Consider the following 15,739-nt stretch of genomic DNA (forward strand, 5'->3'; position numbering starts at 1 on the left):
CATTGCATTGTATAGTAGCATTCTAGTTATGACTTGTCTGTAGTGTGATCAACGTTTGGGCTAGCTGTAGATGTGTTTGGAAGCATCTCGTAACATTATCATGTTATTTTGGCAAATTGAACGAAATGAACTCAAAAAAAAGATTTGTTCATCTCGATGAACGAGACTCAAAGGTCCGAGTGAGAAAAATGATCTGAACTTCCCATCACTAATGATTATAAAGGTTTTACAACAGTCAACAATCCTTCAAGTGAAGTTTCACCGATCCAACCCATATCAGCCTAGAAAATAGCAACTTTTCAATTTCTGTCATTCTTATTACACAATGCAACTACAGAAGAGTAAAGCTTTAAATCATAAAATTATTAAAACTCTTTGGTCATTTGTAAGCGAGATGCTAATGGTCTAATTTGACTCAATGATCTATGTTAAGCTAAGCTAAAAGTGCTGAAGAGATCAGCTAAATGTATTTTTTATATAACAAATACAGACTTGTTGACACATTAAACCATATTATTTATTCCAAATTGTGAAACAGTGGTTATATATTATATATATAAAAAGTCTGTTTTATATATATCAAACTTGTTACAATAACACATCTCTTTATATTTACTTACTTGGATTATTTATAGAATGCTCAATTGTTTTTAAGTTTTGCAGTGTAAGATGCTAACGGTCTAATCTGATTCAATGATTTATGCTAAGCTAAAAGTGTTCCTGTCATACCCGGAGATCGGCTGAATGTATTGTTTAGCTAATAAATGCAGACTTGCTGACACATTAAAACCAGTCCGTTTTATATATATATATATATATATATATATATATATAAAAATACAGTTGAAGTCAGAATTATTAGCCCCCCTTTGTATTTGTTTTTCTTATTTTAAAGAATTCCCAAATGATGTTTAACAGAGCAAGGACATTTTCACAGTATGTCTGATAATATTTTTTCCTCTGGAGAAAGTCTTATTTGTTTTATTTCGGCTAGAATAAAAGCAGTTTTTAATTTTTTAATAATCATTTTAAGGTTAAAATTATTAGCCCCTTTAAGCTATATATTTTCAGTAGTCTACAGAACAAACCATCGTTATTCAATAACTTGCCTAATTACCCTAACCTACCTAGTTAACCTAATTAACCTAGTTAAGCCTTTAAATGTCACTTTAAGCTGTATAGAAGTGTCTTGAAGAATATCTAGTCTAATAGTATTTACTGTCATCATGATAAAATAAATCAATTATTAGAGATGAGTTATTAAAACTATTATGATTAGAAATGTGTTGAAATAAATCTGCTCTCCGTTAAACAGAAATTGGGGAAAAAAATAAACAGGGGGGCTAAAAGTTCTGACTTCAACTGTATATATATATTAAAGATGTTAGATTAACACATCTCTTTATACTTATTTCTTTGTATTATTAATAGAATATTTATTTGTTTTTAGGCTTTTGCAGTTGTAAGATGTTAATGATCTAATCCGATTCAATGATCTATGCTAAGCTAAGCTAAAAGTGCTCCCGCCAGACCCAGAGATCGGCTGCATGGATTAAAAAATCTAAAAACTCTACTGTAACTCTATTATATTTTCCAAAAAAGTGAAGTGTTCCTCAAAGTAAATCAATTGTGAGTATTATTTGTACACTACTAAAAAACAAGACAAAACTACAGTCATTTTATTTTTGCTTACATACACTTAAACAAGTCAGTCATGCTGCTTAGATGCTTGTATTTATCCACTGGTATGACCGCTTAAACATAAAACATATAATAAGAGTAATTTCAATCATTTTCATTAAGTTGCAGTGCTTTCCGGTGACTAATAATAACGTGCACAGTATGCATGGCTCAGACTTTGGCACTGGGATCGTGGTTGTGTTTGGTTTTGATCTGATTGGCGTGTAGAGCCTGACAGATGCTGTACTCACTGTCCTGATCCACATCGGTCAGACGGATGTCACACTCTACCAAACTGCAGTTATGGGTCATTCCCTCCTCCAGAACCTTCCCTCCGTCCTGCAGGACACACAAAAGATGTGGCGTTTCATTCAGATTAAAGAGCAAAGAAATAAAAAAATAAATGTGAGAGAGAATAAGGGCTGATTTGTTTCATTTAAAGTGCCCTACTTTAAACAAAAGGCAACATGAAATGGCACTAGAATCTCATTTTACTCATGTAACGTGACATATTTTGAAGTAAAACACCTTAAATAAGAAGAACTGTAGGCGAGATTTGACTTCATACATCACGAATTGCTGTTAGAGTATATCAAATCAACTTTTATTTATATAACACCTTACTACACAACAAATATTCTATAAATAATGCAAAACAAAAAGGAAGTATAAAGAGATGTGTTAGTCTAACAAGCTAACAAATATATATATTAATAAAACAGACAAACACGATGGCTCAGTGATGGCTCAGAAGGTCGCTGGTTCGAGTCCCGACTTGGCCAGTTGGCGTTTCTGTGTGATGTTTGCATGTTCTCCCCATGTTGGTGTGGGTTTCCTTCGGGTGCTCCGGTTTCCCCCACAGTCCAAACACATGCGCTATAGGGGAATTGATGAACTAAACTGGCCATGGTGTATGTGTGTGTGTGAATGAGTATGTATGGGTGTTTCCCAGTACTGGGTTGCAGCTGGAAGAACATCTGCTGTGAAAAACATATGCTGTACAAGTTGGCGGTTCATTCCGCTGTGGTGCCCCCTGATAAATAAAGGGACTGATGGACCCCTCATGAGTTTGACAATCTTTAGTCCAGCCATCAGTGTCAAGAAACATTATTATCATATTATTATTCTTCTATTAATATAAGGTTAAAACAAAACGCATCTATTTACTTTCTAACATTAGAGATGGAACTTTTGATCAGTTTAATGCATCCAAAATAAAAATAAAAACATCAATTTAGCTTTTAAAACGTATAATATCAACCGTTTGAAAGGAGCAATATACTGACACTGAACAAAGTGTTAACTGTGTTACTGACACCATAACATCCACATAATAAATCACAATTTTTTTTATTTTCATTCATTCATTCATTTTCTTTTCGGCTTAGTCCCTTTATTAATCTGGGGTCACCACAGCAGAATGAACCGCCAACTTATCCAGCATATGTTTTACACAGCGGATGTCCTTCCAGCTGCAACCCAGTACTGGGAAATTTTTAATTTTCATATTTAGTGTTATTGGTGTTATTACGGCATTAAATGACTCTTTAAATAGTTAACTAAGGACTGGGCAACAGTTGCAGTTGATTGCATCCAAAATAAAGGTCTGTATTCACATAATATACGTGTGTACAGTATGTGTGGTTATGAATACAAACAAGCATGCATATACTTGAGAAAATATTTATTAGGTACACCTTACTAGTACTGGGTTGGACCCCTTTTGCCTTCAGAACTGCCTTAATCCTTTGTGTCATAGATTCAACAAGGTACTGGAAATATTCCCCAGAGATTTTGCTCCATATTGACATGATAGCATCACGTAGTTGCTGCAGATTTGTCGGCTGCACATCCATGATGCGAGTCTCAAGTTCCACCACATCCCAAAGGTGCTCTATTGGATTGAGAACTGGGGACTGTGGAGGCCATTTGAGTACAGTGAACTCATTGTCATGTTCAAGTAACCAGTCTGAGATGATTCAAGGTTTATCACTCAATTGGTACTAATGGGCTCAAAGTGTGCCAAGAAAATATCCCCCACACCATTACACCACCACCACCAGCCTGAACTGCTGATACAAGGCAGGATAGATCCATGCTTTCATGTTGTTAAGGCCAAATTCTGACCCGACCATCTGAATGTGGCAGCAGAAATGGAGACTCATCAGACCAGGCTACGTTTCTCCAATCTTCTATTGTCCAGTTTTGGTGAGCCTGTGTGAATTGTAGCCTCAGTTTCCTGTTCTTAGCTGACAGGAGTGGCACCCGGTGTGGTCTTCTGCTGCTGTAGCCCATCCGCCTCAAGGTTGGACGTGTTGTGTGTTCAGAGATGCTCTTCTGCAGACCTCAGTTGTAACGAGTGCTTATTTGAGTTACTGTTGCCTTTCTATCAGCTGGAACCAGTCTGGCCATTCTCCTCTGACCTCTGGCATCAACAAGGCATTTGCGCCCACAGAACTGCCGCTCACTCAATACTTCCTCTTTTTCAGACCATTCTCTGTAAACCCTAGAGATGGTTGTGCGTGAAAATCTCAGTAGATCAGCAGTTTCTGAAATACTCAGACCAGCCCGTCTGGCACCAACAACCATTCAAAGTCACTTAAATCCCCTTTCTTCCCCATGTCTAAATGCCTAAAAGCATTGAGTTGCTGCCATGTGATTGGCTGATTAGAAATTTGTGTTAACAAGCAGCTGGTAAGGTGTACCTAATAAAGTGGTCGGTGAGTAAATAATACAATCTCCTTATTAATGTGTGTGTGTGTAAATATTTTTGAATAATCTTGATTAGCAGATGCCATTACTAAATATAACAACAACAACATGTGCTGGCAGACAATCAGACCAGAAACCCAATTAAATATATAGAGTGTATATTGATTTCTTTTTGACGTCAGTTCTACAGATCAACATCCACAAAATATTGAATATTAATGTTTTTAAAGGAAGCCATTTTTAAACACATGCCCCCACAATTTCAGTATGTGACAAACTCACGTATTTAACATTTATATTGGTGCATATCTCTGCTGTAAACGGCATCACACTCTTACATATCAAGGTCGAGGTGCTCCAATGACGAAGCATATCGCATTCTGCAAAAGCCTTGACTCTGAGTCTGCAGACTAATGTAAGAGCTCTCGAATGCTGGAAATGTGATTTGCCTTGAAATGGAGAGAGGAGGAGCGGATGCATGCAGTCCCGCGAGAGAGGTAATCCCCATCCCACATGTCTGTGTGTTAGAGCACATCTATCCTGCAGCCGTGAATAATTGAACATGAACGACAGCGCTGCATCATTTCATATTCATCTCTTCACTGGCAATCAAAAGCAATGAGAAAAATGTTATACAGGACTAGGAAAAACAGGGTGTTGCTAGTGATTGTCAAAACGTCATTGGGGTGGATGCTTGTGATTTATTATATATTTATATGATTTATTTCAGATTGTTTTAACATCTAAAGATGAAATTATAATAGGGTCCAACTCAAAATGGACTCAAATAATTTGGATTTTTTTTCCCCAGTGCAGATATTAAAGCATTATTAAATCAAAATATGTTAATTTGAGATGCAAAATATCTGAAAAAGATTACCATTTTAAATTCTCTTAAAAATATAAACATTAAAATATCGTAATTATGTGAATTTTATGTTAAAAACGGCAAAGAAATTGTAAGTGGTGAAAGAAAATCAAACATAATTCAAAGGAATTTACTTTATCGTAAAACCTTAAAATTCTTTTATGACATTCATGTTGGTAGGTTAATGAATGCAGTATCCAGTCAGTTAGGACATTTTCTTTCTGAAAGCTACGTTTAATCAAAGTGCTAATAAATTCTTAGTGCTTAGACCATTTCATTGTTTGGTTTGATGGCGAGTAGCCGTGTAATAAGCCGGATAATGCACATCCAGCCATTTGTTTTCACAAAATAAAGCTCTTCAGTCTTAGACAACAGCTGCTGATAACCCTGTCGAGCTGGGTGTACATTATTCCTCTTTTAAAAGATTTGATTTCAATTCACAAGCTTTTGATTTGATTCTCAATTCAATTCGATTTCAATTAACAAGCTTTCAATTCGATTCTATTCTCAATTCAATGCTATTCTTGATTCAGTTCTCTTCTCGATTCAACCCTGTGCTTAATTCAATCATATTCTCAATTCGATTTCAATTCCATTCTATTCTCCATTAAAATGCTATTCTCGATTCAATTCTTTTCTCGATTCAATCCTTTTCTCGATTCAGTCCTATTATCAATTCAACCCTATTCTCGATTCAACCCTATTCTCGATTCAACCCTATTCTCAATTCAATCCTACTATCAATTCAACCCTATTCTCGATTCAACCCTTTTCTCGATTTAACCCTATTCTCGATTCAACCCTATTCTCGATTCAACCCTATTCTCGATTCAACCCTTTTCTCGATTCAGTCTTATTCTCGATTCAACCCTATTCTCGATTCAACCCTATTCTCGATTCAACCCTTTTCTCGATTTAACCCTATTCTTGATTCAACCCTATTCTCGATTCAGTCTTATTCTCGATTCAACCCTATTCTCGATTCAACGCTTTTCTCGATTCAGTCCTATTCTCAATTCAATCCTATTCTCGATTCAATCCTATTCTCCATTCAACCCTATTCTCGATTCAACCCTATTCTCGATTCAACCCTATTCTCGATTCAACCCTATTCTCGATTCAGTCTTATTCTCGATTCAGTCCTATTCTCGATTCAACGCTTTTCTCGATTCAGTCCTATTCTCAATTCAACCCTATTCTCGATTCAACGCTTTTCTCGATTCAGTCCTATTCTCAATTCAACCCTATTCTCGATTCAACGCTTTTCTCGATTCAGTCCTATTCTCAATTCAACCCTATTCTCGATTCAACCCTTTTCTCGATTCAGTCCTATTCTCAATTCAACCCTATTCTCGATTCAATCCTATTCTCCATTCAACCCTATTCTCGATTCAACCCTATTCTCGATTCAACCCTATTCTCGATTCAACCCTATTCTCGATTCAGTCTTATTCTCGATTCAGTCCTATTCTCGATTCAACGCTTTTCTCGATTCAGTCCTATTCTCAATTCAATCCTATTCTCGATTCAATCCTATTCTCCATTCAACCCTATTCTCGATTCAACCCTATTCTCGATTCAACCCTATTCTCGATTCAACCCTATTCTCGATTCAGTCTTATTCTCGATTCAGTCCTATTCTCGATTCAACGCTTTTCTCGATTCAGTCCTATTCTCAATTCAACCCTATTCTCGATTCAACCCTATTCTCGATTCAACCCTATTCTCGATTCAACCCTATTCTCGATTCAACCCTTTTCTCGATTCAGTCTTATTCTCGATTCAACGCTTTTCTCGATTCAGTCCTATTCTCAATTCAACCCTATTCTCGATTCAACCCTATTCTCGATTCAACCCTATTCTCGATTCAACCCTTTTCTCGATTCAGTCCTATTCTCGATTCAACGCTTTTCTCGATTCAGTCCTATTCTCAATTCAACCCTATTCTCGATTCAACCCTATTCTCGATTCAACCCTATTCTCGATTCAACCCTATTCTCGATTCAACCCTTTTCTCGATTCAGTCCTATTCTCGATTCAACCCTATTCTCGATTCAACCCTATTCTCGATTCAACCCTTTTCTCGATTCAACCCTATTCTCGATTCAACCCTTTTCTCGATTCAACCCTATTCTCGATTCAACCCTTTTCTCGATTCAGTCCTATTCTCAATTCAACCCTATTCTCGATTCAATCCTATTCTCAACTTAATCTTATTCTCGATTCAACCCTATTCTCAATTCAACCCTATTCGATTTTAATTCACAAGCTTTCAATTGGATTCTTGATTTGATTTTGATTTACGAGCTTTCAATTAGATTTGATGAATTTCCGAAACTGAACAGAGTAAACATCATTTTACAAATGGTAAATTAATAAAAAGAATTAAAGGCCACAGACTTGTTTTTAAAAGCTACTACACATATTGAACAAACAACAAACCCATCTCAGTGGCCTAGTAATGTAAAAATGTATAGAATGACAGCTGAAATGTTGTGTTTAAAAGGGACTTATTCTGCAAAAATTACTTTTATAAGAGGTTTAAAACACACGTGTGTGGCAGCAGTTTGTGAATATAACCAGCCTCTAATAGGAAAAATTAGTTCATTATATTTTTTATGATCCTACTTGATAAAAACAGTCTGCAGAAACACTTTGATTGACATTCTCCCTTTGTACGCGTCATCAGAGAAAGCTCCGCCCACTAGTGACCATCTCTCACTCATAAGCATAGATAGCCCTGAGGGAGAAGGAGCTGTCCATCTCCATAAACTACCTTCTTCTGAGTCACTCCTTTTAACATTGTATATTTGTCACACAGACAACGTTAGTCCTGTTTTGAATCTGCCACTATGCTGACGCGCAAGCATTTATAGCTCCACCCCCTTTTGAAAAAGAGCACGATCACATTAGACTTTAAAGCGACAGTCACCAAAATGGACAAAATTTTGGATCAAAGCCTGAAAGGGTCAATTTCAGAGAGTTAGAAAACATTATCTGTGTGATATTTTGAGCTGAAACTTCACACACACACACACACACACACACACACACACACACACACACACACACACACACTTTAGGGACTCATTTTACATCTTGCAAATGGGGGCATAATAGGTCCCCTATAAGTCATGCTCAACAGCACTTAAATGTTATAAGGAAAAGGACATTTTCAGATTTCAGTATTGATTGGGAATACTTTTGTCACTTCTATTTGCATTAACTTAAATGTACTCACAACTCCCAGTCTGTTGTTGCAGAGGTTTAGGCTCTTGAGGGCACAGTTCTCCACCAGGGCCTGAGACAGAGCCACGGCTGCCGGTTCAGTCATGTTATTTCCCCCGAGGTGGAGATTCACTAAAGTCTTGTTCTTGACCAGAGCCTGAGCCAGAGCCTGTCCTCCTTCATCTGCGATGCGGTTGAGTCTCAGGTTGAGGGATGTCAGAGTGTTGTTTTTGGCCAGAGCGTGAGCCAGAGCCTGAACTCCTGCACCTCTGATCTGGTTGTTGCAGACGATCAGTGTCTTCAGCTGACTGTGGTTCAGGAGTTTTGCGATGGCTCGGGCTCCAAGGTCGCTGATGTGATTATGTGAAAAGTCCAGCTCCTGCAGCGATGGATGATCCAACAGGTGGTTCGCGATCACGCAACACTTCTCATCGTCCACCTTACTGCGATGGATCCTGAAGACCTGTGAGAAAAATGGAAATATAAACAACTAAACGTCAACAACGAGGCTCTGAAAAAAGGGGTGTGGATGCTAACTAAATACAAGACCAGTGAAAACATCTTAGTTAGAAATCAAAGATAAAAACATACAGCTGAAGTCTGTATAAAAGCCCTCCTAAAGTATTAGGCCCCCTGCATATTTTTCCCAATTTCTGTTTAACGTAGAGATGATTTTCTTCAACACATTTCTAAATAGGGGTGTAAACCTACACAGGTCTCACGGTTCGTTAACAATTATCATGCTATTGATTTGGTTCAATTCGTCCACAGACATGTGCTATAGGTGAATTGGGTAAGCTAAATAGTCCGTAGTGTATAAGTGTGGATGAGTGTGTATGGCTGTTTCCCAGTGATGGGTTGTAGCTGGAAACGCATCCGCTGTGTGAAACATAAGTTGGCGGTTCATTCTGCTGTGGTGACCCCAGATTAATAAAGGGACTAAGCTGAAAAGAAAATGAATGAATGAATGAATGAATGAATGAAATTTGAAACTAATGAAGACAGCAGAAGTCAATGATTCATTTGAATTATATAGCCGGACATGTTTACTGCTCCAAAATATTATAAATCTTTCAAACAATAGAATATATTGTGTTCAAAGGGGGAAAGGGTGTTTGTTTTTTACCCAGAAATTTAAAAAGAATATATTTTAGAGCAGTAATCAAAATACCGTGATACCGGGGTATTTTTATCCAAGGTTATCATACCATCAGAATCTTATACCGGCTCATACCTAATGCAGAAGGACTTTTAATTTTCAGTAACCCAGTTCAAGCACTTCCGGTGAACTGTATACCATTACAAAATTGCCGCGTTTAATGTCTATTTACTTTAAAAAATCAGTGATCTGATTGATATATCATATGAAATAGGTCTCAGAATGCAGAAGAAGCACTGCATTAAAATACATTATTCTGTGGCATGTCTTTAAAATATGAACATTTATTTTACTACAGTATTTTCAATGGAGTTTCTGTGCTCACCTGCTGCTCCTGAACGCGTTTGATTTTAAACGGCTTTTCATCTCGAACAACTAAATTAATGCTTAAGTCTATTTAATGTATTATATTTTAGGTCACACTTTATTTTGATGGTCCGTTTGTTACTTTGCATCTACATGTCAACTAATTCTCATTAGATGTTAAGTAGACTGTTAGGTTGGGGTTAGTAAACTGACATGTACACTGAAAACCCCAATAATTTGACTGAACTACAATAATTAAGAAAACTCGTTGCCTAAATTAATTGAGTAATGGAGTCTTCCAAAACTTGCATATTTAAGTTTATTTAACTTGCCGGTTTTGTAGACTACTTAAATTGTTCAGTTCACTAAACTTAATACTTAAGTAGATTATACTTAAATTGTTCAGTTCACTAAACTTAATACTTAAGTAGATTATATTTAAACTGTTCAGTTCAATAAACTTAATACTTAAGTAGATTATATTTAAATTGTTCAGTACACCAAACTTAATACTTAAGTAGATTATACTTAAATTGTTCAGTTCAACAAACTTAATACTCAAGTAGATTATACTTAAATTGTTCAGTTCAACAAACTTAATACTTAAGTAGATTATACTTAAATTGTTCAGTTCAACAAACTTAATACTTAAGTAGATTATATTTAAATTGTTCAGTACACCAAACTTAATACTTAAGTAGATTATACTTAAATTGTTCAGTTCAACAAACTTAATACTTAAGTAGATTATACTTAAATTGTTCAGTTCAACAAACTTAATACTTAAGTAGATTATATTTAAATTGTTCAGTACACCAAACTTAATACTTAAGTAGATTATACTTAAATTGTTCAGTTCACTAAACTTAATACTTAAGTAGATTATACTTAAATTGTTCAGTTCAACAAACTTAATACTTAAGTAGATTATATTTAAATTGTTCAGTACACCAAACTTAATACTTAAGTAGATTATATTTAAATTGTTCAGTACACCAAACTTAATACTTAAGTAGATTATACTTAAATTGTTCAGTTCACTAAACTTAATACTTAAGTAGATTATACTTAAATTGTTCAGTTCACTAAACTTAATACTTAAGTAGATTATATTTAAACTGTTCAGTTCAATAAACTTAATACTTAAGTAGATTATATTTAAATTGTTCAGTACACCAAACTTAATACTTAAGTAGATTATACTTAAATTGTTCAGTTCAACAAACTTAATACTCAAGTAGATTATACTTAAATTGTTCAGTTCAACAAACTTAATACTTAAGTAGATTATACTTAAATTGTTCAGTTCAACAAACTTAATACTTAAGTAGATTATATTTAAATTGTTCAGTACACCAAACTTAATACTTAAGTAGATTATACTTAAATTGTTCAGTTCAACAAACTTAATACTTAAGTAGATTATACTTAAATTGTTCAGTTCAACAAACTTAATACTTAAGTAGATTATATTTAAATTGTTCAGTACACCAAACTTAATACTTAAGTAGATTATACTTAAATTGTTCAGTTCACTAAACTTAATACTTAAGTAGATTATACTTAAATTGTTCAGTTCAACAAACTTAATACTTAAGTAGATTATATTTAAATTGTTCAGTACACCAAACTTAATACTTAAGTAGATTATATTTAAATTGTTCAGTACACCAAACTTAATACTTAAGTAGATTATACTTAAATTGTTCAGTTCACTAAACTTAATACTTAAGTAGATTATACTTAAATTGTTCAGTTCAACAAACTTAATACTTAAGTAGATTATACTTAAATTGTTCAGTTCAACAAACTTAATACTTAAGTAGATTATACTTAAATTGTTCAGTTCAACAAACTTAATACTTAAGTAGATTATATTTAAATTGTTCAGTTCAACAAACTTAATACTTAAGTAGATTATACTTAAATTGTTCAGTTCAACAAACTTAATACTTAAGTAGATTATATTTAAATTGTTCAGTTCGAGAAACGTAATACTTAAGTAGATTATATTTAAATTGTTCAGTTCAACAAACTTAATACTTAAGTAGATTATACTTAAATTGTTCAGTTCAACAAACTTAATACTTAAGTAGATTATATTTAAATTGTTCAGTTCGAGAAACGTAATACTTAAGTAGATTATATTTAAATTGTTCAGTTCAACAAACTTAATACTTAAGTAGATTATACTTAAATTGTTCAGTTCAACAAACTAAATACTTAAGTAGATTATAGTATAGTCTAAAAAACCGGCAAGTTAAATAAACTTAAATATGCAAGCTTTGGGAGACTCCATTACTCAATTAAATTGAGGCAACAGGTTTACTCAATTAATTTAGTTCAGTCAACTTATTAGGGTTTTCAGTATGTGTAATAATATACTATGAAAAATGTTTAAATAAATTTTAAACAAGAAATAAGTAGCCATTTATTCACATTATGATGAATACTTATGCATGAAGCCATTTGTTTTCTGATTTAAAAAAAGACCTTGCACTTAAAAGGTTGCACATATTAGAATTTTACAGTCAAGACTACATTTGTGAAAATGACCTATTTTTAATTATGATTTTGAGCTTACTACACTTGAAATCTTAAGTTTATGCATTTTCATGTTACATAAGTTAAATTAACTCATATTTTTAAGCGATAGGACCAAAATGCAAAAATTTAAGTTATGCTCAGTCAACCTTAATTATTTAAGTTAAGACAACATTAGGGTTTACAGTGTACTTGCGAAGTTACTTATAGTCAGTTAAATGTCTGTTAAAGGAGCATATCAACAGATATTAAGCAGACAGTCTACTAATACTCAAATGGACCATCAAAATAAAGTGTTACCATATTTTAAATTACATTACGACATTGATGCTGTAAAAGAAAACCGTAAGAAATTGAAAACAGTCACATAAACATTTCACCGGAAGAAAAAACTGTAGCTCTCCTTATTCCCTATTGCCAATAACATGTTGCTAAAAACCTGTAAAGTCTTGCAGGAATTGAGTGCTTTAGCCAGGGATTCGCAGTCTCTGAAGGTGAACTCGAACAGATTCCACTCAAAGTTCATGCCACATCCTTTCACGCCATAAACCACGCTGAGCTCCTTCAGATTCGGCAGCTTGTCCAGCAGCATTCGGAAGTCAAAGTGATCCATGGAGGGTCCTTCACTGCCCATGTCACTGGCAGACTCGGACCCGTCGTCCTCATCAAACCGGGACGGCTCTTTAATGGGCGGCAGCAGCTGAGAAACCTGCAGCCGCTTCACATAGTTTTGACACAAAGGCACCGCATCTAGAACTGCTTTGGTGTCAGTTGTGTCTGGTATGAAGAGTTCAATTATACTCTGAAGGTGACGCTCAAAGAACATTTGTTTCCAGCTGTTGTCATACGTGGAGACGTCAGCGAGTCCCCAGCGAGCTTCACAGCAGCGTTTCCAGTAGCTCTCATCACTGATGAGGTTTGCAGTGATGGTCAATGGAAGAGATGCTGGCAGACGCTGGAGGACGTATGTTTTAAAGCTGGGCTGGAGCTCATGCAGAATGGGCTTCTCTGCAAGAAATATTAAATGGACAGTTCACACGAAAAAAAAAAATTGCACTATTTATTATTCTTTATGAGCTTATTAGTTTCTTTGTTGCCCAAAATTACTCATACCCTGGGCAAACTCTGACTTAAGCCTTGGTCACACTAGAGTTTGAGCTTGCAAAATTCTGTTGTACGACACTGCAAAAAGGGGTGGGATTAAACAAGACGATTAGACGTACTAAAGCATCAAGTGATTGCTCCATATTTTTATTTCTGTACAGAGAAGTCATGTTTTGATCTTCTATTGGTCTAAAGCAGTCATGTGATGCAATATCACAGGTCAGAGTTTAACAAGCTTGAAATTTCGAATGCAGCGACATGTGAAACTTGTCGCACAAGCTTGCATTTCTGGGTTTCTGCATTCACATGCGTATGAATGGAAGTCTATGGGGTAAAAGTGCAGTGTTAAATTACAGCTTTAAGATTTTTTTCAAACGTAAATAAATCTGAGAAATTTTTTCTTCCACAATGATGCCTCGTGTACTTATTATCATTTGGGAGAAGCCTGTGGCATTTATAGTCCATAAAATAACTTGCTTGTTGAATAAAAGTAATTTAAAGTTAGAATTTGCCAGGGGTATGAGTAATTTTAAGCTTGACTCTCTGTGTGTGTGTGTGTATATTTATATATATATATATATATATATAGGCCACTTTATTAGGTACACCTGTCCAACTGCTCGTTAATGCAAATTTGTAAGCGGCAGTTTTGTGGGTGCAAATGCCTTGTTGATGCCAGAAGTCAGAAGAGAATGACCAGACTTGTTCCAGTTGATTGAAAGACAACAGTAACTCAAATAAGCACTCATTACAACTAAGGTCTGCAGAAGAGCGTCTCTGAACACACAACATGTCCAACCTTGAGGCGGATGGGCTACAGCAGCAGAAGACCACACCGGGTGCCACTCCTGTCAGCTAAGAACAGGAAACTGAGGCTACAATTCACACAGGCTCACCAAAACTGGACAATAGAAGATTGGAGAAACGTTGCCTGCTCTGATGAGTCTCCATTTCTGCTGCCACATTCGGATGCTCGGCTCAGATTTTGGCCTCAACAACATGAAAGCATGGATCCATCCTGCCTTGTATCAGCGGTTCAGGCTGGCGGTGGTGTAATGGTGTGGGGGACATTTTCTTGGCACACTTTGGGTCCATTAGCACCAACTGAGCATCGTGTCAACACCACAGCCTACCTGAGTATTGTTGCTGACCATGTCCATCCCTTAATGACCACAGTGTCTCCATCTTCAGATGGCTACTTCCAGCAAGATAACGCACCATGTCATAAAGCGTGAATCATCTCAGACTGGTTTCTTGAACATGACAATGAGTTCACTGAATGGCCTCCACAGTCACCATATCTCAATCCAATAGAGCACCTTTGGGATGTGAGGGAACGGGAGATTCACATCATGGATGTGCAGCCGACAAATCTGCAGTAACTGTGTGATGCTATCATGTCAATATGGAGCAAAATCTCTGAGGAATATTTCCAGTACCTTGTTGAATCTATGCCACAAAGGATTAAGGCAGTTCTGAAGGCAAAAGGCGTCCAACCCAGTACTAGTAAGGTGTACCTAATAAAATGGCTGGTGAGTGTATATATTTAATGTCAACTTTAACTGTAAATTAAATTGAACAACATTAATTTGCACTTTAATCTAATAACTAGTATTATAATAAATAACCAGTAAAAATTGTGGCAAAGACATTTTTTCTTCACAAAAATCTTCATTAAGAAACACTTTGAAAGCACTACTTAACACATAATTACATTTGACAGGAGAGCTAATAACTTAAGCATTAACGTTACCTAAAAGGATCATATTAGTATATACATGCTACTATGACAATTTTAAGTAAATGTAAGGCTTACTTTCAATCTGTAAGCTAATTATTATTACTAATTAACCTAACGTTAACTGACAGACGTGTGTGTTGTTGTTGTAACCTGACAGACGCGTGTGCGTGTGTGTTGTTGATGTAATCTAACTGAAAGACGCGCGTGTGTGTGTGTGTTGTTGTTGTTCACCTTCGAAGTGCTTTATGATATGCTGTAAACATAGTGTCGTTAGCAGAGGAACCAGCGCCAGCGACCACTCATGATCCTCCGCGATGATGCTGCGCCTTCTTTGGCCGTCAGAAGCGGAGTTCATTACCCCGGACCGCTGAGAAGACTGACTCCGAGACATACTGCT

General features: G+C 35.7%; 1 protein-coding gene across 1 annotated transcript; it reads right to left on the reverse strand.

Moving 5' to 3' along the window:
• Positions 1–1,722: 1,722 nt before the first annotated feature.
• On the reverse strand, positions 1,723–15,739 carry tcte1 (t-complex-associated-testis-expressed 1). Its single transcript, XM_056481567.1, has 4 exons — positions 15,574–15,739; positions 12,937–13,505; positions 8,502–8,951; positions 1,723–2,019 (listed from the first exon to the last, which is right to left on the reverse strand). Exons 1-4 carry the CDS (start codon positions 15,731–15,733, stop codon positions 1,852–1,854), a joined length of 1,347 nt encoding a protein of 448 aa, XP_056337542.1. The 5' UTR covers positions 15,734–15,739; the 3' UTR covers positions 1,723–1,851.

The sequence above is a fragment of the Danio aesculapii genome, chromosome 20 (assembly GCF_903798145.1).
Source record: "Danio aesculapii chromosome 20, fDanAes4.1, whole genome shotgun sequence".
Lineage (NCBI taxonomy): Eukaryota > Metazoa > Chordata > Actinopteri > Cypriniformes > Danionidae > Danio > Danio aesculapii.

Bases quoted from the DNA above. Each gene is read 5' to 3' on its own strand.
- tcte1 (XM_056481567.1), bottom strand. From the start codon at position 15,733: ATGTCTCGGAGTCAGTCTTCTCAGCGGTCCGGGGTAATGAACTCCGCT. The intron at 13,506-15,573 runs GTGAACAACAAC...TATTTCTTGCAG, and splicing joins TATCATAAAGCACTTCGAAG to AGAAGCCCATTCTGCATGAG. The intron at 8,952-12,936 runs GTTTTTAGCAAC...TTTTTCTCACAG, and splicing joins ATTCCTGCAAGACTTTACAG to GTCTTCAGGATCCATCGCAG.